This window comes from Tubulanus polymorphus, chromosome 5, assembly GCF_964204645.1.
Source record: "Tubulanus polymorphus chromosome 5, tnTubPoly1.2, whole genome shotgun sequence".
In the NCBI taxonomy this organism is placed as follows: domain Eukaryota; kingdom Metazoa; phylum Nemertea; class Palaeonemertea; order Tubulaniformes; family Tubulanidae; genus Tubulanus; species Tubulanus polymorphus.
This window is the reverse complement of record NC_134029.1, coordinates 24,681,473-24,705,702: the sequence shown is the minus strand read 5'-3', so window position 1 is coordinate 24,705,702 and position 24,230 is coordinate 24,681,473. Positions and strand designations below refer to the sequence as shown.

General features: G+C 39.4%; 3 protein-coding genes across 4 annotated transcripts in view; 1 reads left to right on the top strand and 2 right to left on the bottom strand.

The window, feature by feature from the left end:
- Positions 1-24,230, bottom strand: part of LOC141905055 (small ribosomal subunit protein uS19-like) — a 251,138-nt gene that overhangs the window by 117,828 nt on the left and 109,080 nt on the right. The gene's annotated exons all lie outside the window — the stretch shown is intronic.
- Positions 237-1,144, top strand: LOC141905064 (histone H2A-like). The gene has a single exon (XM_074793795.1). The coding sequence runs from the start codon at positions 243-245 to the stop codon at positions 627-629; it is 387 nt and encodes a 128-aa protein (XP_074649896.1). The 5' UTR covers positions 237-242; the 3' UTR covers positions 630-1,144.
- LOC141905058 (nuclear receptor subfamily 2 group F member 1-B-like) lies at positions 6,149-22,075 on the bottom strand. Of its 2 annotated transcripts, none has more exons than XM_074793789.1 (3): positions 20,913-22,075; positions 19,420-19,950; positions 6,149-9,506 (listed from the first exon to the last, which is right to left on the bottom strand). In XM_074793789.1, exons 1-3 carry the CDS (start codon positions 21,421-21,423, stop codon positions 9,232-9,234), a joined length of 1,317 nt encoding a protein of 438 aa, XP_074649890.1. In that variant the 5' UTR covers positions 21,424-22,075; the 3' UTR covers positions 6,149-9,231. The 2 variants fall into 2 exon arrangements, with proteins under 2 accessions (XP_074649890.1, XP_074649891.1); XM_074793790.1 differs by having other exon boundaries at positions 20,931-22,075.

Below are 24,230 nucleotides of genomic sequence, written 5' to 3'. Positions count from 1 at the left end.
ATTTGTGAGAGTTGATACTCCGCGGAGTCAAATCTAATCTGGCACGCTTCTGAGAAAATCCTGAATCTTGGAAGCAAGTCTAATATATTAAAGCAAGGACAAAATGAACGAATTTTTTTGTACTCATGAATTCAAATTTCCCTCGATATATCCACCAGTGCTGTAACCAGTACTGTGTCTGTATTCTGATAGATGTCGCGCGCAGTTTTATCGACCTTCGCCTTCTTACGAGTAAAAACAAGATGTCGGGCAGAGGAAAGGGTGGAAAGTCTAAATCTAAAACTAAATCTCGATCATCGCGAGCTGGATTACAGTTTCCGGTGAGTAGGATACATAGATTTATGAGGAAGGGTAACTATGCTGAACGCGTTGGCGGAGGTGCTCCAGTTTACCTGGCCGCCGTACTCGAGTATTTAGCCGCTGAAATTCTAGAACTTGCGGGAAATGCGGCCAGGGATAATAAACGTACTCGAATCATACCCAGACACATCCAACTAGCCGTCAGAAACGATGAGGAATTGAACAGACTGTTGGCTAAAGTGACCATTGCGCAGGGAGGTGTTCTACCCAATATACATAATGTTTTATTGCCTCGTAAATACCAAGCGGCATCAACTACCAGTAAATAGAGAAACTGTGATACAGCAGCAGCAGCAGCAGCAGCAGCAGCACGCCTCTGCCTGAATCGATCAGAAATGGGTTTATAAACAGTCGTATTTGTAGCCCCGGTCCCTGTACAGTACAATACACACATATTCAGCACAATAAATGATTTGATGTTGAAGAACTCGCCTTCAATCATAGAATATGGTTAAACATCAGTCAAGAATCTTTTGCCGGAAAGAGAAACCATTTTAGGTGCAAACATGGAACTTTCACAGTCGGAGGTCAACTAGCTGGAACACTGGTACACTGGAGTTATCGCCTTCATACAAAGAAAAACATCCGCTTTTCACAGACTCAAATAGATTTTAAGTTTATTCGCGACATGTCACTTATTTTACTGTTTCAATGTGTACTTTTTATGTATATCAGTCTATCGTGTAAAGACTATGTATGATAATCAATACTTTAAAACTTTCCTTTAGTTTTATTTGTATTTAGAAAGAAAGAGCTACGAAAGCTTTTATAATGTATATTTCTATCATAGTTGTGAATAAAATGAACTTTTAGTGCAAACTTCCTGTTTTTCACGGTACATGTTGTAAAAAGTTTCCGATTGTAAAGTGCTGCCCTCGCATCGAGCGGAAGAGTCTGACACTAATAGTGTTGTAGACTGAAACACAGAAATCGGCCTCTGAGAAGTCTCGAGAAGAGAGTCCGCTAAACGAATCAATCAGTCGATAGCAACAATTATATATTCTTTCTTTCTATGGGGACTTGATGATCTATTTGGCTGGTCAAAGAATTCGGTACATGTTTACTCAACTCATCCTAAATATCTACCCCAAAATCGACAGTTATTTGCTACATCTTAATTGTAATATAGTGATGACCAACGGTTCAGAAGTCAACATATTGAAATATATATTTAATAATAGTTGTGGCTACATTGTTGTGGGTGGCGAGTTCTAAATAGAACGACTCATTTACGTAATATATTGCAAGTACTGCCAATATTTCAGGATTAATAATGTGATCATTATAAATTATAAACATGAGTTTTATCTGTTTAATTTGTTATTCAAAATATCTAATATTTAGTATATGCGACAAGTTTAGCTTTTCATACGTTCCCCGCTGTTCCGGGCCCTGGTTCCAGGCTGTTACATATTCTATTTGCTAGATTCCTAATCTTGTTTTAATATCGGTATTTCGTTACATAGCGAGAAAATAGATTAAATACAATGAAATAAAACTCGTACTAACTGCGAAACTGGGGCATCCGTAAACAGATACCTACAGAAAATATATCAGAAATATTTTGAACGTATTAGATTTTCTAATAATAAGAATCGTGAAGTGCGAGTTTGCAGCCGGGCTCTGCAAGCCTGGTTCGAGTCTAATCCGGTCAACCAGTTATACCCCTTTACCCCTCGAGCAAACGCCGTCTTATTTTTTTTCTCTTTTTGCTTATAACCTAAAAGCACATACTACCCTTTAAAACGTATCGCATTCGATTCAGATTTTATTATGTCTGTATTGAAAAGACACCAGCCATTATATTATAGTGATATAACATCCGACCGCTTCAGAAATGCGCCTGAAGGCCGCATAAAAAAAATATTCCGTTTAGATGTCGCGGGTTAATTGTAAAAAACAGACACGTTTTCAAATTGTCTGGACCTTTGACTGATGTTGACGGTTTGATGGCGACCTCGGTGACCTAGAATGCCTTTATTCGTGTTTCACCCCGAGAAATCTACTTTTTGAGCGATTGTACGTCTGAAAGGAAGCACAATTTTGAACTCGTAATGGCAATAGGTTTTTGTGTCCTGAATAACTTGAGTTGTGTAGAAATGGGTCAAAAGATCAAATAATTGCGCTAAAGAAGTGTGTACATATCAAACACTGAACTAAAGGACGCGACGCGAAATTACATCTGTGCATAGAGAACAAAAAATGAAAAAATGATCTAAATATTTTCATGATAAAATTACCCGATATCAATGAGTATATTACAGGTCTCTAGTTACACAGCCTCGGTCAAAATTTGAGTTTTGGGTTTAAATTGGAAATGTTGGGTTCGTAAGAGATATATTAATACAACATGATTAGTTAGAACTTTACGAGTTAAAATTAGTTAATTTTCAATCAGTCAAATGTTAACTCACACTGTCGAACCGGGTCCTCTATATTTAGGGACGATCATCTTAAAGCATTAGAAATGAACTGGCTTTAACTCTTAAATCCGAACTGTACCAAGAACTGTGAAACTTGATCCAGTGAGTTTTACGCAAAATCACTAACATTTCTACTGTTTCTAACCCGATCTAAAGTTACCGATATAAAAAGATTTATTCTTGCACTTTGTGTATTTTAAACATTGTTTTGTTTTCAAACAAAAAAAAACGTTCCTTTTCAAAAGATATTTCAGCGTAGCACAAACAAAGTTGTGTTTAAAATCGGTTTTCTTTTCAGATATCAACAAAACTGTATTTTCTTTCAAATTGAAATTACTTAAGCGAAGAATAACGTCTGGTAATGTTGTTTTTATTTCCGTTCCGCTGACAGTTTGTTAAGAACCCCCAAAACCTCGGCGTGCCCTATTGCATGGTAACGGGCTAACGGGACGATAGGGTGGGCGTTCATGTTTATACCAACACCAGACACTGCGCCGAAACACAACTAAGATAGATCGTATTGTTTGAGTTGGGTTTTAGTTTCTTTATGAAAGTTTATAACAAATCTATGCTATCGGTGTATGTCGTATTCACCTGTTCGGTTTGTAGGATCGACCACATTTGTGTACGGTTAGTTTCGCTTAAAACAATATATTTGTTAATTCGTTGTCTATTGTTTGACTGATGCACTAGTTTGCGTAATTAGCCCACACACATCTGATACCTGGAATATAACTTGACAATACAACCTCAGTTCTATCACTGACATACTCGTAATAACAGACTATAAACAAAAAACTTTCACTTCAAACATTTTACATAATAACATAATTGATGCCGTATGTATACCTATACAATACTTGTAGCGCCCCCTATGAATTCTAAACATAGGCTCTGATGGATCTACAGAAGCGTTCTTCTTATCAATAGCCATATTTCACTAGGAATCCAGTTCCACAGTTACGAGTGAACTCTGGCGGTTGTAGTCAGATTCTTTCACTTTCAGGAGTCAGCAGATCTAACCTGATAACTGTGGAACTAAGGCCGGATGTTTAGGTCTTTATTTGGTGATACTACGGCGCAGAATATATATATATATATATATATATATATATATATATATATATATATATATATATATATATATATATATATATATATATATATATATATATATTTGTATATTTAAAAGTCTCTTCGTTGCTCTATTTTGTTATCTACCTTTTTTAAAGAAAAGCGATCTTACTAATCTTAGTTCGCTGACGCATAGTATGTATTATCACAGAAACGAGCAACAAGCCAGAAAATAGTTACCGTCGGTAGTTTTATTTTTTCAAGGCGAATTGCGCATGCGCACACGCACCAGACCGTAGTAAATAGTAAGTAATGATATGAAGTATAAGTGTTGAATGAACGCGCGGTAAATTCCTGAGTTTACAACAACTCGCTCTCTCTCTCTCTCTCTCTCTCTTCTCTCTACGGCTTATCCGCAGTGTTATACGTACATCGATATGGAAACTAGTAGAACAGAATCTGGATGATTCTAAAAATGAAGTCCACACGATGCCCCTACCCCCCCCCCCCTACCTCCCCTACCCCCTCCCTCCTTCAATTATATGTATGAAAAATAACGATTCCTGTCTAAAAATAAACATTGTCTCTGATAGAAAAATCGCGAATGAATTTGTGTGTAAGATCAGTCGCTAAGTAAAACCCGGTATAGTTGAATTAATCCAACGATTTAAAAAAAAAACGATCGTATCAAAAATCATTACGAATTCGCTATTTCAAAAAGATTTCCCGATATATCGGTCTCTAATTGTTAGAAAATTCGCGATTCAATTTTTTCTGCGACTTCGAATAAAAAACGATCAATTTTTCGATATTTTCTAGCAGTTACCACCAGCACCGCGGGTTTTATAAAGCCAAGACGAGGACAGACACTTGAAACAAAGTATCGTTTACAATTCACCTTTTCCTGTTTAACATTCAGTTCGCGAATAAAGCTTTTCCGTTCTGTTGATTTATATTAAAATTAATGTATTTGTTAATTGGTTGTTGGCGCCTGAGAACTGTATCTGAAGTCGTTATATCATCCAGTCTGGTCGAGGAGACCTTTCCTCGGAGATACACGGGATATTTCCGTCCATTTCCACGCTAAGTTTCCTAAATGTCGAAGGAAACTCGTCAATAGAGTCTGGAGTCTCCAGAAAAAAGATGAAGTTTTTGCGTGAATTGATTGTGTATTCGGTATGTTGACCATCCCTAATCGTAAATTCCAGAATACGAATTGATAAAACGTTGTTATTTTTGTTTATTTCTAGACTAATCGAAAACTGTAACTTTCTCATACAGTTTTCTGTGAACTTCAAGTTGTGTCTTTTTTGTCTCTTTATTTCGAGGTTGTGACCGTGTCCAATAAATCGAACTATAATCACTGCGTATTTCAGTATAAATAGTTATATAGAGTTGTGCGGTCAATAAAGCGCCTTTTGATCCCTCTCACTCAAACCACAATCATCCATATAATTCTATTCTATTCGCGTCATAGGATATTTTCAGCTCTCTGTAATTGTTATAAATAGTTTGTGTCATCTCGGACTCGAGCAGTGAATTAAAGTTCGGTAAAATCGATGATGAATCTTGAAAATAACGTCTAAACACGATTATTTGAAAGCCTAGATGTGAATAGTATCTTTGTTGAAGTGTAAAACTTTATAATCATTCGTTGTTATTTTATTTCTATTCATTTATTTTCTGCGCAATTTGCGATGTGTTCAACATACATTGTATTTACTTCATTACCCCCTGAATAATGTCACATGATAGAATAGGACCCAGGTCATGTAAGGGCCACGAGCAACTGCAACATTTTCATCGCTAAAATGCCCAATAGGAAATCCATGGCCAGTTAGAACATTTCATCAATTCGTGTCGCGCATTCACCTAAAAAAATCATTTCCAGTTGGATCCTCAGATTCCTGTCCAGTTGGATCCTCAGATTCCTGTCCAGTTGGATCCTCAGATTCCTGTCCAGTTGGATCCTCAGATTCCTGTCCAGTTGGATCCTCAGATTCCTGTCCAGTTGGATCCTCAGATTCCTGTCCAGTTGGATCCTCAGATTCCTGTCCAGTTGCATCCTCAGATTCCTGTCCAGTTGCACCCTCAGAATCCTGTCCAGTTGCATCCTCAGATTCCTGTCCAGTTGCATCCTCAGAATCCTGTCCAGTTGCATCCTCAGATTCCTGTCCATTTGCATCCTCAGATTCCTGTCCATTTAGATCCTCAGAAATAAGACTCGTGTAGAAATTCGAGAAAAACAATTTTTTTAAAGAAATCTATTTTATTAATTATTAATTATTCCATTCAGACATGATTTTGATACACCTATGGATTCTTGATTCGATACAAAATGCTTCACCTCTTTTTTTTAAATCCATATTGAATTTTTATAAATATTTTCGAGCGCCATCTAGCGTCACTCAAACGCATATATATATAATATAATATATATAATATAATCATATACTTTTACTGTACAGAATTTAAATTTATTTCTGACTATAACTGTACATGTCTACTGTACATTTCACGTAACATCACAAAACTTATATTATGTCGAGTTCCGAATTTTAGAGAGACGTAATTCTTCGGAGGGAAAAACAATCATCATAATTAAAAATTACCAAAATCTTTAGCTCTCACTTTTGTAACTGGCCCGTCTCAGTCCCTCCGCAGCGTTTCATATTTACTATATACATACATATATTATTAAGGCAAGAATAAGCGAAAATACGTTAAATAGACAGAATTTCGTGCCTCTAAAATTCGAAACCGACGAAAAATTCTTACATTTATTATTATTATTATTATTATTTTTTTGATATTATCATAAATCATGACGATGAAAATATGATAAAGATATGTGTGTATGAGTGATTCATCATTAATACATCATCGAACATCGAATACAAATCTGAGGAATTCATTAATTAAAACTGCTAATTAACCTTACTAATTACACACTCGCCTAATGGACAAATCTGATCCAAGTTTTACGTATCAAACCATCTATCATCTCATGCCGGTATCTGCGGAGCAATCCTCTACAGTTTCCGACTGGATCGGAGCAGTCCTTTAGCTCCTCCGCATGTTGCGGGGCTTAAATTAGGTATATCCCTAATTCAAAACTCAAATCTGAACCAGTAAACAGTAGATATCGCAGTTTCATGATAAAAGAACAATTCAAATCAATAAGACATTGAAGAAATACAGAAAGACTGAACCAAATTTTGATAAATATTTGATAAAAAAAGATTGAACCACCCTTTACTGGTGGGATCATTACAAACAAAAAATAATAATAATTCAACATGATTTTGGCACGTTATATTGAATTCATTGAGACAGTATATTATTCTACACAGTTATTTATGTATAACGCAAAACGGAAGTAGAATTTTATAAGTTCGCTTCAACTTCCGGTGAGTTCGTAGTTCCGGTTCTGTAATTAGACCGATACCGAATAAATGCAATTGTCAATTGACAAAGAAATTTCACTAATCGGAGTCTAGAGTTTTTCATGAGTCACATTGCATTCGATTCCAACAGGTTTTCAAAGTCTGTCCGATACAACGTTACTGCTCATTATATAAATCAAACATTTTTCTGAGACAATTCGTGCTCAATTCAAATGAAAATACAATTCTTATAAACACTGATATATTTGGTTGGTCGCAATGTGCACGAATAAGACAAGAAATACTCTGAAATATCGGTGTACGATTTATATCTGTGATTGGTCGACCTTGAACACACAAATGAATGAATAGTATCTGCGACGGTGCACAGCGCACACCGTTCAGGGCACAGCGCACACCGTTCCTGGTGCACAGCGCACATCATTCACGATACACAGCGCACACCCTTCACGGTACACAGCGTACATCATTCACGGTACACAGCGCACACCATTCACGGTACACAGCGCACACCATTCACGGTACACAGCGCACACCCTTCACGATACACAGCGCACACCCTTCACGTCACAACATGGAATGATCTTACACTATATATATATCACTTATATTGTACTTATAACATATAATTTTAAACTGAAGAAACTATGACAATTTGAAACTATGTATAATCTAATTAGATAGCGCAATCAAATAACAATCTGAACCACAGCTGTACCACAGTTACCGGACATTCACAGCATGGATCAAGTTCCACAGTTCTAGGAACAGTTCTTTCTGGATCTAGTTCCACTAGGCACAGTTCCACAGCTCTAGATCAATTTCCACAGTTCTGAACCCAGTTCTGCAGTTGTCTGTTACACAATCAACCAGAGGAACTGGATCCAGAATGTACCTGAGGAACCTGAAATTTCTCAATATCAGAATGTTGGTCTGAAAACTGGTCTTTTTTTACAATGAACTGGCATGTTAAACATGAAAATTCACACCTTTATTTTCAGATGAAGAATTGTTTATTTTTAATTTGATGAGATAATTATAGTTTTATAGCAATGAGATCAAATTGACAAAGTATTTGTTGCTTACAGCTATCAATAGCATCACTCTATCAGAACAAAATGCAATGATCTATCTCACACAAATATCGCTTAAAACTTAAAGTTTTCTTTTCAAGATGAGATAAAGAGAAATAGAATAGTGAACTCTTCTCATTGTAGGAGAGAAGTTGAAATCGATGGGATCCTCGTAAAGAAATCAGAGGAATCTCATATTGCGCGGCCATGTTGATGAAATAGTTTCGCATGGGCAAACCTTCGGTTTCGTGGTCGGAACTATGATAACTGAACGCACTGGTAGTTCGGCGTAACGTGTCGGCCATCTTGGAACTAGTTCCGAACTACAGCAACCGTGCTCGAACCCGTAGTCGACCTTTCGAACTAACTCCCGATAACCGAAGTTCGTTATATCTATTTCTAGTATCGCGCGGTTCTTAAATCCAACATGGCCGCTTAATCTGAAATCAATCGCTACATTGCGAAGATAGTCAATCAAAAATTGTCTACGAAAATTCGAATATAAAATGAGTTTAGAAACTTCGAGTTTTGAAACTTTGAGCTACAACTTATCGATGAAAGGAAAAATGAATTTCTAGAAATTAAGAACTTGTTAACAATGTTACAGGTATAATAAGGCGATATGGTTTCGAACCATAATATCGCTATAGCACATTCACCATAGAATCTCCTAGCGGTTTTAAACCACTATTATATTATTCAATGATATTCAAATCATCTGTATTTTGATCGAAAAGCAGGCGCCTCGTTTAGACGAGGTGACTTATTGAATGTCATTTCGGTGGAATACACGATAAACTTTCATTTAATACGAATTCATTTCTAGATAAAGTCATTTTCCATATATATAGACCTTCAATGTGTAGTGACGTCACAACTTGGTTGTTATTTCTGTCATTGGTAAGACATGTAGGGCCAGTTGAAGGTACCACCGCTTAGTAACATATCTCTAATTAGAGTCTCAATGGGGGTCTTCCCGACCAGCCTGACAAAAAATAACTGCTCGATAACCTGCGCACTAACCATGCGCAGTGACGGTAACCGCAATAACAGTTTTCCAAATCGCGTAACTTGATTAGGGTATTGACTGCGTACATATTCTTCTAGGGCGCATTGAGCCTTCTCCTGTAAACTCTCGGCGTGCGAGACATCCGATAAACCAGACGCATCTGAAAAATACAACACGAAAAACAACTGCGTTAGAATTTAAATTTGGAAAGTTTTTTGAAAGGCAGCTCCACAAGGTCGACAGGTGTTCGGCGGTTCACGCGCGCGAGTACTCTCTCGATTTCCTGGACTGGAATCCGAGGAGCGAGTTAGTGTGAGATTCAAACCGTGAAAATACATCATCAAAAACATCGATTTAACATCGATACATCAACATGAAACGTATAGCAACGCGCCGGCTGGTTCCATCACCAGCAATAAAACCCGGGCTTCGTTATATAGTTACATTATACCTTACTACAAAACAACAAATGTGTCACATGGATCGGATCAGCGACAGAGTTCAGTTTGCTTCCAGGGAGACCCGAGTTCAAGAGACAGATCAATTTGTTGTTTTATCCGTTGCCCAGGTTCCCCTCAACAAGTTCCCCAGGTTCCTCTCGTTCCCCAGGTTCCCCTCAACGAGTTCCCCAGGTTCCCCTCAACAAGTTCCCCAGGTTCCTCTCGTTCCCCTCAACGAGTTCCCCAGGTTCCTCTCGTTCCCCAGGTTCCCCTCAACGAGTTCCCCAGGTTCCTCTCGTTCCCCAGGTTCCCCTCAACAAGTTCCCCAGGTTCCTCTCGTTCCCCTCAACAAGTTCCCTCGTTCCCATCGCTTGTTTAGTAATCTTAAAATCAATTATCGACCAGTGAATATTTTATCAAAAAAATATGGTCCCGTGGTATTTAAAACTTTCTTCTCTTGTTTTATGTTCATATCGATTTCTGTATAAGTTTGTTCTCTCGACGAACAGACAGATGATCAGTCGCGCGTGTGTATATTATTACTATTATTTCGGATGCCCGCATTTATTGATCGGACATCACAATTTAAACGCTACAATAAAAGTGAAAATTCATCAAACGAAAACTCCAAACATTCATAGTTCAAATCATCCGTATGTCTTATGATTCAATTACCCGATGAAGGTGACGATTTAGTTTTTTCCTCGTGTCAGTAATTTCATGGAGCCGATAATGCATTCCGCTTGGCTAAACTACTATTCGTGTCGTATGGCAATTGGTTGAAATGGTTTTGCCGGACACGATCGAACCCTCGGGTCATCCTCGACGGTTAACATCGCAGTTCACACGTTTTCGAATCGATTCAAGACGCGAAAACTTTCTCTAATTCGTTTAGAAGTTTTTCATCGAATTTTTACATTTAATCAATTGAACTTAGGATGTTTTTTTTATGTATTTCATTGTAAAAGAGCAAATTGTTGTAGTTCGGAAACACGTCGATAGAAATTTCCCACGATGGTTAGAATACGAAAACCTTCCGAATTAAAACATCTTCAGGTAACAATTGAAAACCGGTTACTTTAAGCGCCTATTATTCAGCTATATTCAATAAAAACTCATTTTCTCACCGGGTTTCTCTATCGGGTTGACGGAGGATGTATCTATCAGAGGGAACTGAACGCCTACGATTCACTCAACCTCTCAACTGAAGAAATTATATGTGAACCGAAACATTTCCGTTGATTTTCAAAAAGAAAAACCAATCATACAAACACACGGTAAGGATCGTGTTGTTGCTGGCTTAGACGTGAACAGATCCTCGGAGAGGTACCGGTTCGAACCCCGGCTGATATCAACCTTTGCCAAAATTGTTTCGATTTAAGCCTAAAACCCGTAAGATTCCAGTGTAAACGATTTCGTGAATCAGTTTCACTATAGATTTCAGTGAAGCCTATAATATCCGTACAAACGAGTCTCGAAATTATCGAATACAAATCAAAAGCTGCCCGAGTTGTAGTGATGGTATGCTCGCTATATCGGGCACTACAGCGAAACGAGCAGGAAAAATGAGAGAAATCATAAGAATCTCGGTAGTGAGTTGTATCTTGACGGGTCGGGTAACGTTTTATCAACACACACTCGAATAGAATATAGACTAGTAGTACTACAACAACATCGTGTAGAAATTAATAGCCGCACTTTGAAACTTTCAGACGATAAATTCTCTTTTACTATCTGAACATACTATATATACGTGTTATAACCTGAGTGAGATAGATGCCACCCCGCTAACAGTGCGGCGCGGTACCGATAGAAAAAATTCACCGAATCATCGCCGAACAGTTACATATTAGACACGCGGAACGCATAGTGATTCAATTAACGCACGCTGATCGGAGCTGTGATTAATTGAATACACTGATTATTACGTTATTAGCAGTTCTAAAACAGCGATGATATATAGGCCTATAGACCGAGGTGCGATTAAAAAAAACTATCCGGTTTTTTAAGTAGTAGTTAATATCGTCGACGTGTAGTATGTATATATCTTACTTCTGAAACCCGAGCACTCGATACCATATAGTTCTGAACTCGATTCCATACTGGACCCAGTTCCACAGTTTTGGACCCAGTTCCACTTGGAGTCAGTTCCACATTTCTGGGCCCAGTTCCACAGTTCTGGACCCAGTTCCTATTGGAGTCAGCTCCACAGTTCTGGGCCCAGTTCCACAGTTCTGGACCCAGTTCCTATTGGAGTCAGTTCCACAGTTCTGGGCCCAGTTCCACAGTTCTGGACCCAGTTCCTATTGGAGTCAGTTCCACAGTTCTGGGCCCAGTTCCACAGTTCTGGACCCAGTTCCACTTGGAGTCAGTTCCACAGTTCTGGCCCCAGTTCCACAGTTCTGGATCTAATTCATCAGTTCTGAATTCAGCTCCACAATTTTAAATCCAGTTCTACAGCTCCGGAGTTACATTTTGAACACAGCTTCGAACACGGTTTTGGAGTCAGTTCAACAGTTCTGAACAATGTCCAGAAATGTATGTCATGCGTGGTGATTCTATGTATTCGAAGTCTATTCTAAAATACCGAAAAAGCGGTTTTTCTCATATCATATCGTTTTCTGATAAAATTGAGAACGGATTAAGTTGAGTCATTTTCTTATTTGTTTGAGAAGATATTCATTAATCCCAGATAATCCGTCGCGGATTAATGAATCATGAATCGTGTCACCGGATGTCACAATTTTAATCTCTCTCGTTGCAACTTTCAGTAGAACTATTCTACAATATTCTAACCGGTCTCTTTCACTGTCTGATATCTGAGATGTATAAGGTGAAACTAGGATTAAATATTCTATAAACAGTTTACTGAAATTCCTTTGAATAATTGATGTCTTCTGAGATCGGTGTTTCTTGTCTGTTTAGTTCTGACGTTTTTTCACAGATGGCGATAGTGGTATTGCTACTAACCTGAACGAACTGACTGGATTTCTTTCATTATTCTACTACTAATATTACTGATAAATTCTGTAATATAAGTTTTTCTATTTTTATAGGTTGGTAAGGGGTTATTTCGCTACATTTCTATGAATATCAAATACTCCAGAACCGATAAAAGGTGTCCCTAGCGATATCCGGCCCTTTGACATCGAGCAAACCTTTCATTTCCCTTCGAATAAGACTCGATATTAAAAAGGGCGCTGAATTTCACGGTTTACCTCCTCGGTCGAGACAAAAGCCTCCGATTGGTGGTCGCAGGAAATATCGGGGTTCGAACCCCGAGGCCTGGGTAAATACATCACTGCGTATCGTTGTCAACTTTACGTCTCGCGTTTGAAGTCGTCATTTCTACATTTTGATGAAAGTGTCGGCGGTTTTTATTACAATGTGTTGCTGTTTTTGATGTCGTCCAATGCGCCGTGATTCCAGTGACAGTTGACGCTCGGCCGCCTGGAAGAACCACTACACCGCGGGCTAACCTCGCGTGCCAGGGATAGAACATCGCAAATTAGAGAAAGAGAGAGAAGGAGAACTTTCAAAACCTCGTTGATTATTATGGTCATCCTCGCATGCCAGGGCTAGACATGCATCGCTGTAGGAATTTTAGGAAACTTGTTGAAGTGATGTCATTCGATCGCATAGCAGGACTAGAACCGTTTTACTATGCCTCACTATGACTACGAGATACGTGTAGAAGAAAAAAATAAAACGTTGGAAAAGAGAGATGAGAAAGAGAGATGAGAAAGAGAGATGAGAGAGAAAGAGAGATGGGAGATAACACTGATGGAACTAACGTACACCACCTGCATAGTAATCTGTATAAAAAATCAGCGTGTTATGACCTCCTTATTCAGAGTTTATCAGCAAGTTTACACAAGGTCAACTAAACATGTCAGAAATTATTAGAATCCAGACATATATAAACACATAAAACTATCGCGACCCGTTTATTGAGGCGGTCTAGACTGGGTCTGATCGTGTAATCAATTACAACTAGTTCCAAACACTGACATACGACTTGCGAACTATAGTGAACTATAGGGTCACAAGAGGCACACGACATTAGAAAAAAAATCCAAGCAATGGAAAAAAACGTATTTTGAATGGTCCACCGAACAATTATAATTTACCACAAGGGACTTCCGGTCTCGCTGAAGGCAGTCCGGCGACCCTGGGGATCCGGCGACCCTGGGGCTACGCTTCGTTCTTTTATACCAGTGAAGGTCGTCGTCAGTTTGACCCTGAGTCGAGTTTAGAAACAGATGTTCTTTTCAAGAATAAAAATTTCAAATCGTTTCATTCGAATCGAAGATACGCGAAATACAAAGCATCGAATCGGATATATCAACCTCAAATATCAAATCTTTCTCCACGGGAATTGCCGATTTTTTTTGTCACCGAACAATATTCTGGTTGAAGGTCGAGTTTATGTGGAGACAATGGACGCAGCAGAGTGAGACTGATGTTGAACTTGTATTGTGAATTCGAGTAAAGATGTGTCTGATATCGTCTGCGTGAATCATAATGACGTGAATTATTTCGTGAATCTAATTGAAAACCAAAGAATTTGAAATCTGGGAATTTTCACGAAATACTATTTTAGTCGTTAAAAACAGATTGTTGAAACAGATGTTCAAACTAAGCATCTCCATCTTCAGGTGAATTGAAATATTACGAGTTGCCCGACAGTTAGGGTGGCTCCGGGGGTTGCTCCTAAATCAGGTAAAATCCTGGGAAGCTGTTGTGGCGAGGAGCATGTAAATCAGTCGGCAGTAAGGAGTGAATACCCGCAGATCGAGAGAGAGATCGAGTTGAAAGCATCCCCAGTTTGTCTGTATTTGTATATAACAATAATATGACATGTCAGTTGAGGTCAATTGTATATCAGTCAGATATACATAGAAACATTGTGTTTATATATATATATATATGGAATTAATTTCGCTTGTTCTCGATAAGGGTATAATATCCCATTACGCAACTTGAACCATATATACCGCGCGCGCGAACCGGGCGACGGTAGAGAGTCGCGAAAATCAATATAACACGTATACACGTACACTATTAATACGAGCTGGGCCACAGGTTAAAAATAATTAATTCGTTTTCTGATGAAATTGGTTCAACGGGTTAATTATAAACGGTATATTTAAGGACTAACAGCTCACGGTACAGTGTGCAGGCTCGTTGTCATTAAGGGTTATGGCGTGGAATGATTTATGATATCTGGGGTAACGTTCATTGTATTATGCAATGTAGCAGATGATATGGTGACCTTTATTAACGATTATTTTTAACGGTCTAATCACGTTTTTCTACCCAGTCAACAGCTTGGCGTCTGACCTTTAACCACCCCGGATTCGAGCGAGCCCCAGCCGCCCGGTGTGCGCGCGGTGCACACCCGGTGTGCGCCACCACCACCCCGGATTCGAGCGAGCCCCAGCCGCCCGGTGTGCGCGCGGTGCACACCCGGTGTGCGCCACCACCGTGACGTGTGACACACCAGGGCCGCGCTGCTACAACTGCAACTGAAATTCTATATTCTCTGTATGCATGTTATACACGGATCAACGAGAACCATTGAATAAAGATGAGCATTTGATACCCGAGTATGTAACGATGAATGTTAAAGAGTTTTCTAAACGCGAATTATCAATATCAGCAAAATTCAGATCAAGTTTACTTTCAGGGGTTATTAAACCGAATGCATCCGCGTGATTTCAGCCGTGGTACCAGCGTGAACTGGTGCAACGGTCGGATATTTCATTGATTAGTTTGAAAAAGAACATATCACTATGCTAACAAACCAGGAATTTCCCCCAATCGACTCACACGGTAGTAATGAACCTTCTTATCTAATCTAACTCTGAAAAGTTCGAAATTCTACGCGAAACAATATCCCAGGTTTCCGCGGGGTACCTCACTTATACTTTAGTAGTTTTCAATAATTTTGATATAGGTTGGCACCAATTCATACCGTCCTCGTGAAATGATATACAGGCCATATATATATATATATATATATATAGATATATTATTAGCGAAATGTTCCACAACACTTCAAGCGGCTGTTGAATCAGTGAAGACAGAATTCATAAAGAGTCTTCATTGTTTGGTTGAAGTATCAGAAATTAATAAAACGTAGAACCATTAACGGGGTAAGAATAATGAAATAATGCGGTTTGACACCATTTAGCGCATTATTGAAAGATCAATTGAAATAAAGATCAGTTTGAATTGCGTCTAAACGAGCTATCAGGTCACAATAAGTGACTATACAACACTTTATATTGTGAAAAAAAGTCGGTAGCTTTTTAGATTATAAGAGAGTAAGAGAAAGAAGAGAGAGTTTAAAGCTCAACTCGACAGGATATTTTTTGAAATGTTTTTCTAACCCGATATGGTAAATGCACGCCAGCCCAACAACAGCTCCGATATATCACTGATATATCACTGATATATCACTGCGCGAATTTTTGTGAAACTCGGTTCCCCAGTAGTTATGGTTCTAGATGTATAGAGGACAGTGGAACTGTGGGGTCTACTGTTTCAAGCAGGCTCGGTCGGTTTTTTTGCGCATCTGTGATGAACACTGCAGATGTCAAAAGTTCACTCTCAGGTTTTTAACCTTTGTCCGATTCGGGTCAGACTATGGTCAAATGAAAGTGATACGTATTAAGTTATATGCTTCAGTTAGAAATGTTGATTATTATTTAATTAACTTGTTCATTATCATTGAAAGTGTTCATTAAGCTATTACCGAGTACACAGAATATGAACGAGCATTTTAACCGGGTTACAAAGAGAGTCACTGATGAATTTCAAATCAAACGGTTTTTATTGTAATGTAATCAACCTCTGGCACAGTCTGTCACGCCAGGAACCACTGCGTTAACGTATATATGATAAACCATTGCTGAATTATAAAGGTCACAACTAAATGGAAAAAATGTCACTCGAGACCTTTGTAAATAAAGATTGAAAATTCGTCTATTTAGATTTCTGGTCCTATCACAATACGTGTGACCTTTAAGACCGGTCTTTGCGCCTAACCGTTTATATTTAGGTGCATGATCAGCATACACACATACATACATACATATAAATCTAGCTTTTTTGAATTCTAAATGTTTTAAACTGTAGGAAAGCTTTCTAAAGCTTTCTTATCTCTTAAATCAACAATTCTGAATTTCTGACACATTTAAAACTTGTTTGGCTGTCATCACAGTTACTGTTATTTGCGAAGTCGCTGTAATCAGAGTGATCGATCTGAAACCGGGCGACCCGGGTTCGTCTCCTAGGAGCGGCATTCTTACCGATAAACACTCAGTCGTTCAGTAGTTTATAATTTGAATATGAACTTTGAAATACAAATGATTTTTGCTAAACGTTTTTTAATTCAGTCATAAACATTTACGCCAATGACGGCTCAACTGGCTAGTCGTAGAGATGGAAAGATCTTAGTTCACTTAATCGATTTAGAATTATAAAAAGATTTCTTTCTTTCTAATCGATCTCTGACACAGTTCACCCCTTTGAAACATATCTTAAAACATCGATTAAATCTATTTGAATCGGTATAAAAGATGCCCAACACCTGGCCACAATTTATACAGCGATCTGACTCAGCGAATATATCCAACGTGGGAAAAGAATTTACGGATCTATAAAACCTCATAGAAATGAAATCATTGGCTTCGTTTTGAAATGAACGGCTTTTAAAAACATCCTAAAATCAGGATTCGAACACGACTACGTTCGATATTGATCTTTTTGACAGTGACGTCACGTACACTGCGGTGTATCATTTATTTGTATCCTCGGTGTTGCTATAATTGGTTTCGAAACTAAATTATCGAGATGACAGTCAACTTATTATACAACACAACATCGACGCTTGATATTTATCTGTTTATCGCTGAACTCACAAGACAATTATAGTCGCCACATACTCTGAAACCAGGCGTCAAGATAAAAACCTGCTTCTTCTCTACTACGAATCTTTATCATAAATATCGATCTCTCTCATCGAACCCGAGCGAGTTCTCACTCACTGAATCTTTTCTATCCGTTAACATTCATTTTATTTTCACTTCAATAAACACGCACAACTCGATTCGACTGATACAATATTAATTTGCGTTTACAGGAATGAACCGCAATTTGGCCTAAAATCGGGCGCATTAATAAGTTTCTAATTTCTGCCTGGTTGACCCGGCCGGCCGTCTATCTACCTCTGGACATTACTTTTTTTAAATCACCAACAAGCTAAGAATAACGGACCCGACAGTTATAGAAATGAACTGATTATATACAAGTTTTATTGCGGTTTACAAAATGACCCGACCGATTATGCGAAATAAGGTATCATTTTTAAACCTTACTTATTTATGATTACTGAGACTAGACTTTTTAAGATATATATTTATATATTTAGGTCTGTTGTATGGATTCTGGTGCGAAAGGGTTCTAAGCATGACGGACGAACGCCGGAGACTCGCGCCAGAAACTATTGGCTTCCACTAAATCAAGTGATACGGAGATCAGTGAAGAGCCCACAGGCGTAAATAAAGTAACCAGATGAAATAATGGTGTGGAGAGTTCTCAGATTTAATTGCACTCGGTTTAACCGCAATTCAGATCGGGCCATCTGTACAGACAGCGACACGAGGAGATCAGCTCGCCGCGAACGCAGAATGCAGTTCGATCGCGTAAAAAGGTTTTATTCTGATAATTTTCTGACCCGTGACGGTTGAAGTTCAAAGATATCTTCGAAACGGCCATGCGCAGGCACGGAATTAAACCGCCGAGGGATCACGCAATGAATCATAAGCGAAGAAACATCCATTGAAAATTTTGACAGTTTCTAAAACGCGAAGCGACCTCAATAAGCCCAAGTGTCAAAGGCAAGAGGAGTCAGCGCCATTTCTTAATTCATAATAACGCGATTGGATATTTTAAGACGGTAAAAAACAGCACACAGCCGACAGTCGCTCGGCTACACACACACAGACCGTCTCTTTGAATAAAACATCATCTAGAACGGCTGGTGATTCTGAGGCTGTCGGAGACACGCGCGCGTGTGCGGTCAATCTCTAACACGAGTAGATTAAACAAACGACAACTTCAAACCACAAAACGGACCTCAGACTCACAATACACCGCACACACGTAGTACGCCAATACCGCTTACGTAAAGCGAGTTTTTATTAATTCTACATTGACGTCAAACAAAATCTATAAGTTTATGAATTTATATTCGCAGCGGATATTTTTGCGCGGTATCTGCGTAAACTGGTGCAACGGTGATTTTATAAATTGGAAAAGAAATGAAATTAATCCCGCGGGAAAATATTGCGCGGTATTAGTTGGATTGACTATATATGAATACGATGGAGGCATTACGGGTTCGATCCCGTGTGGGTCCAGGGTCTGGGTTTTTTGCTGCGCAAACAATAACAACAAAAACATCGGACATTTCTAATTCAGCATTTTAAACACCCTGTCGACCACGACGCGGCACTTCCCCATTAGAGGGAATCTGATTTTTCTTACTCGGATTTTATGGAAATTTTACGGAGGATTTGATTTAAAATAATCCCACGGTTTGAGGTTAGAAAATATAGTACTCACCAGAACTAAATAGAACAATAGCCTTCAAACAGCTGTATTCAGCTGAATCGACGTGAAGATTCTTTAATTTCTCCACTTGTTCCTGAAATATTCGTATATGATCCATAAACGCGACGACTCTTTCCGCGGCTATCGGCGACGCGTGTAGTCCGGCAGCGGCCAGTAACGGGGCTACATGAAGCGGCATCGAACACTGGGCTGCGTTTAGCACGAATAGCTCGCTCCAACTGAGACGCAATAGCGCTACTTGATCAGTCACTTGTAAGTCTGGGAAAAAGGGAATATTTCGAGCCCATTCGACGGCGCTGAATAATAACCTGGCCGCTAGTTCACATATATTCTCTATGCCCATTATATTATTGGGCTGCATACATTGACCGTATCGATAGACGGGGTAAGGCTCGGCTCTGAGTAACATCGATATGAAACTGGAAAGGTATGTATGTCCGTTGAACGTGGGATCGCCGTTCAGAGCTAGCGGTCCCGGATAACCGGGATGCTGAGTCGGTGGTATTCGACCTCGCTGAACAGCTGCAAGATATAAAAATGACGCGAAAAAAATTAGCGGTTGAAAACATCAGAATTTTCGTTGCGGGTTTTAAGATGGTGCCGTGACATGAAGTTATACGGCAGACTTTGAGCCGTAATCGTGGATAAGAGGCGCACATGTGTTTTCGATGCCGACACAGATCTCGCGCAAGCTGTCTTTTTTCCGTTCTCTCACTCTCACTCACTCTCTCTACTGAGAATAGAGAGAGAAGAGAAACCGCATGTATTTTACTATAGAACAACATACGGATGTATTTTGTAGTATATTCATTGAGTAGATTGATGCGTGCACACCAGAGATGAGAGAGAGAGGAGAGAGAGGAGAGAGAACTGATCTAGCGTACAAATCATGAGAGATATCTTCTACTCGCTATTTACATTCTAGTCTATACAACCATCAATGATTAATTCTCTTGTTATCTTTAAAAATAAGGGACAAACTCGGAAAACAATACCAGTAATGCGTATATTACATACACACGTATATAGATAGATATATATAGAGAACTGTGGTCTATTTAGGTTAAATAGAAATGAACTGTTATGCGTTGATTTTTTGAAGTCACCACAAGCTGATATAACAACACATACAACATTCACTCATATATGAAATACCATTTATATACATTTCAATATACGCTTCCATTTACAAATATAGCGATTTTAAATCCGTTTTTGTATCCAGATGAAGTGACAGTAACTGGACCATGCCTGTCACAACAATAAGAATAATATCGTGTAATTTTTAAATTTGGAGAATTTTACAAATTTCCAGGATCCGAATTTCTATCTTATTCTGCACTGATTTTTGTCGTATCTTCGCCTGACGAGCTGCAGGTAAACCCTGGCCCCTCGCGGCACCCGGCAGCTCGTCAGCGGATTCAACAAAACAGCTATATATGTTTTTGAGAAGCGCATACAATACCGACCGACATGGTACTTACAAGCGAGATTGTACCTACCTTCCCGTCTCATTCCCATTTTCAGGCATTTCTTTAATCGACAGTACTGACACTGGTTTCGGTGATGTTGATCAATTGGGCAAGTCCGGTTACCTCGACACGTATACGTCAAATTACGCCTAACTGACCGTTTGAAAAAACTCTTGCATCCTTCGCATGTGAACTGACCGTAATGTTTACCGGAGCTCTTGTCGCCGCACACGACACATTCAATATGCTGTCCTTTTGTTTCTCCGTTATTGTTATTATTGTTAATAGAAGCTGAATTGACGGTATTCCCGTTAGGAGTTGTTTGCGGAGTTGTTTGCGGTGTACTGTCCGATTCTGTCGAAGGTGTAGTCGCAGTTTGGGGCGGCGGTGGGTCTCTCCACGGCGTGACCGATGTTTGCGGGGCCGCGTTGGCCGTAGCCGTATCCACTGAATCGGGTCTCCACGGCGTAACCGGAGTCACAAGAGCGTTACTCGGCGGTACTGCGACGCTCAGCGATGACATACTGCCCTCCTAACTCCTAGCACTCCACACTCACAAACTAAACACAATGTCACTGACTGACTTCGGAAACTAAGTTCACTTTACTGCAGAGCGCGCGCTGTGAACGGTATCTCAGCGCTCATGTGTATGAACTCTGACACTCAGTGAGAATCTGGCACAGACCGTTACTACTGCCTACCATATAAGGCGACTTATGTCAGCCAAGTTCAACAAGCCCATTAGAAAGTGACAATTAGAACCAAGTGGTCATAACCTCAAGGCGAGAGGGGAACGCAAGTGAACACAGATCTCGTATCCCATTGGTTGGCTGGCGTATTGATCATCCTGTGAATAGCGTATCCCTGCGCACTATGGTCGCACTACATCAACATAGGTCATGTGAGTCATACGGGCCAATCAGGTTACAGCCTGCGAGCCAAGGAGGTGTGAAAGGGGAGGCTGCTATGACGGCGCGTAATTGGATGCTGCCATTACCAGTAGGAACGTCACAGCGCGTGTTTCAACAGCAGCAGCGGCGGCAGCGGCATCAGTAACAAACACCGCACCGCACCATCACCAGCGAGATGTTATAAATCCAGAAATCTACAGACAGTCTGAGACATGAACCGTTCTCTGAACTGCGCGATCGACGACAAGCCTTCTGTGTGTATATTATCCGTTTCCTTTTGAACTGTTTGATTTTTTTTTCTAAAGACGAAAGATAACCTATATACAAATACACGCCGGTACCGGTTTATATAGAACGTTTAGAATAAACACAGATTTGACACAAGGCCGAGAGACGACTATCTGAGTGAAAAGGCAAGCTCTCTTCTCCATGATTCATCGCTTATTTATTTCGTCTAAAAACCTATACGCGACATGAGACAACTCGAAATAAAAAAAAGGTCAAAATTTATTCGTAAAATTTTTTTACCGATGTGTTTATGCATAAACGTGAATATATCAAAAGGTTGATCTAAGATAAAGTATGTGCTGGAAACATACGTTAAGAGATTCGTGTTACGCAACTTGAGCTGTTGTTGTGATAAAACCGACTAGAAATATATATATATGCGTATACCATTATATCATGTGTAATATTCGGTGCAGTCTATCGTATTATTTTACCTCGTATTAAACTGATTTGTCTGGAAACAATGACAACAACCCTCTCGACAAATTACCATCTGTGTTGTAGTAGTGATCTCTTGTCGCGCATGAGGTTTTTGCGTTTTTGAATCTGTCAATAAGATAAATGCGTTTTAACAATGTTCCTAGTGGCGTGCGGGTAGGGGTGGAGGCCCTTGTAGGTCAATTGCTACCAGACTCCGCGACGAATAGAGCATCAACGGGACTTGCATTTACTGACATGTTTTTTTTTGGTAACCGCAGCGCGGTGTCGGAGCGATGTTAGCGCGCGATAGAAGCCGCGTGTGGCGGTGTAGTTGCTGATACTCGGGGTCAAGCCCTTTCAACTGAAGGCGGAGCGACGCTGGATGAGTCTCTGTCATTGGTTGCGGTCGTCACATCGCACGTTACTCGCTGATGATGCATCACTAGACGCTGCCGTATCGAGATGTCGCAGCTTCAGCGGTGAAACTTTACTTTATCACGGCGCAGAGCGGGGTGTTTTAAAACGAAGAGTAGAGAGTGAGGTATTTTAAAACGAAGAGCAGAGCGGGGTGTTTTGAAAAGAGAATTTTCATTGAATTGCGATCTTGTTTTCAGGAATATGAAAGTTGTTGCGCAAGGATCAGATATATCAGATATCATCAATGTTTTGATTTTCTCTCAGAGGAGGAAGCTTTGAACAGGAATGTGACGGTTAAGATTCCTCATTGATGTAACCGCGCGACGCGCGCAGTCACTCCGCGTCAGACTGAATTTAATGAATACAAATTTCAGTTTGCAATTTATGTAAATAAATTCAAAATTGACAGATTTGAAAGAAATCTGTTTTACTCTGGTGCTCGCTCCAGTTTCTACTATGACATGTGTTAATTCGCTTGTGTTTCGCTGTTCAGTCGATCATGTGTTTAGTTTAATGGTCCAAACTCACGCGATTTAAAAATCAAACGCGTCAAACTATACTCAATGATTCATACAATATTCTTGGTGTCTTTGTTTCAAAAATTAAATTTCCCTAAAATCAGAGAATAGGATTTTAATCTCACCGACTGAAAATAAAATGGTGTGGATCTCGATTTCTCCCTTTTGGGGGGTTCGAACCCGATAGCTCCTGTGGTAACCATGCTGTTACCGCATAAATCCGATAACGCGATTATAGATAGTGATACGACGATTATCTAAAATTCTATAATGATCCATTTAAATTTCTAATTTCTAATTTTTATCGCAATCCTAATAAACTTCAGATTCTGATATATAACTATCAATCAGCATTTTAAAATGCTCTTATTTCATCCTATTAATCATATTAATATAAGTTATAAACCTAGGACTCATCAATTAGAGTTTAACGGGTTTTATTTCGACAGTTTTTGGCGAACCGCATTAAAACACGTGACCACGTGGCGTCATACATTATGTAACACATCATCGTTAACAATAACAGGAAACCACGTGTTAACCACGTGTCAGGGCACTGTGCAGTCACCGAGACGTTACCTCAACACAAGCCTTCATTTACCAGGGTATGCAACCATGCCTTACACACAACCACATCTCGTATTGTTCTATCGGGTCGGGTTCGAACCCCGCAAGTACTCACTGATATAGCAGCATCGTGAACATAGAACACCTGATTCTCAATTCGAATGAAAAGCAATTCGAGTGATGGTGCTCTCTGTTCAGGAGTGAGTTGG

Bases quoted from the DNA above. Each gene is read 5' to 3' on its own strand.
- LOC141905064 (XM_074793795.1), top strand. From the start codon at position 243: ATGTCGGGCAGAGGAAAGGGTGGAAAGTCTAAATCTAAAACTAAATCT.
- LOC141905058 (XM_074793789.1), bottom strand. From the start codon at position 21,423: ATGTCATCGCTGAGCGTCGCAGTACCGCCGAGTAACGCTCTTGTGACT. The intron at 19,951-20,912 runs GTAAGTACCATG...TATATCTTGCAG, and splicing joins AGGTAGGTACAATCTCGCTT to CTGTTCAGCGAGGTCGAATA. The intron at 9,507-19,419 runs GTGAGTACTATA...TGTATTTTTCAG, and splicing joins TATTGTTCTATTTAGTTCTG to ATGCGTCTGGTTTATCGGAT.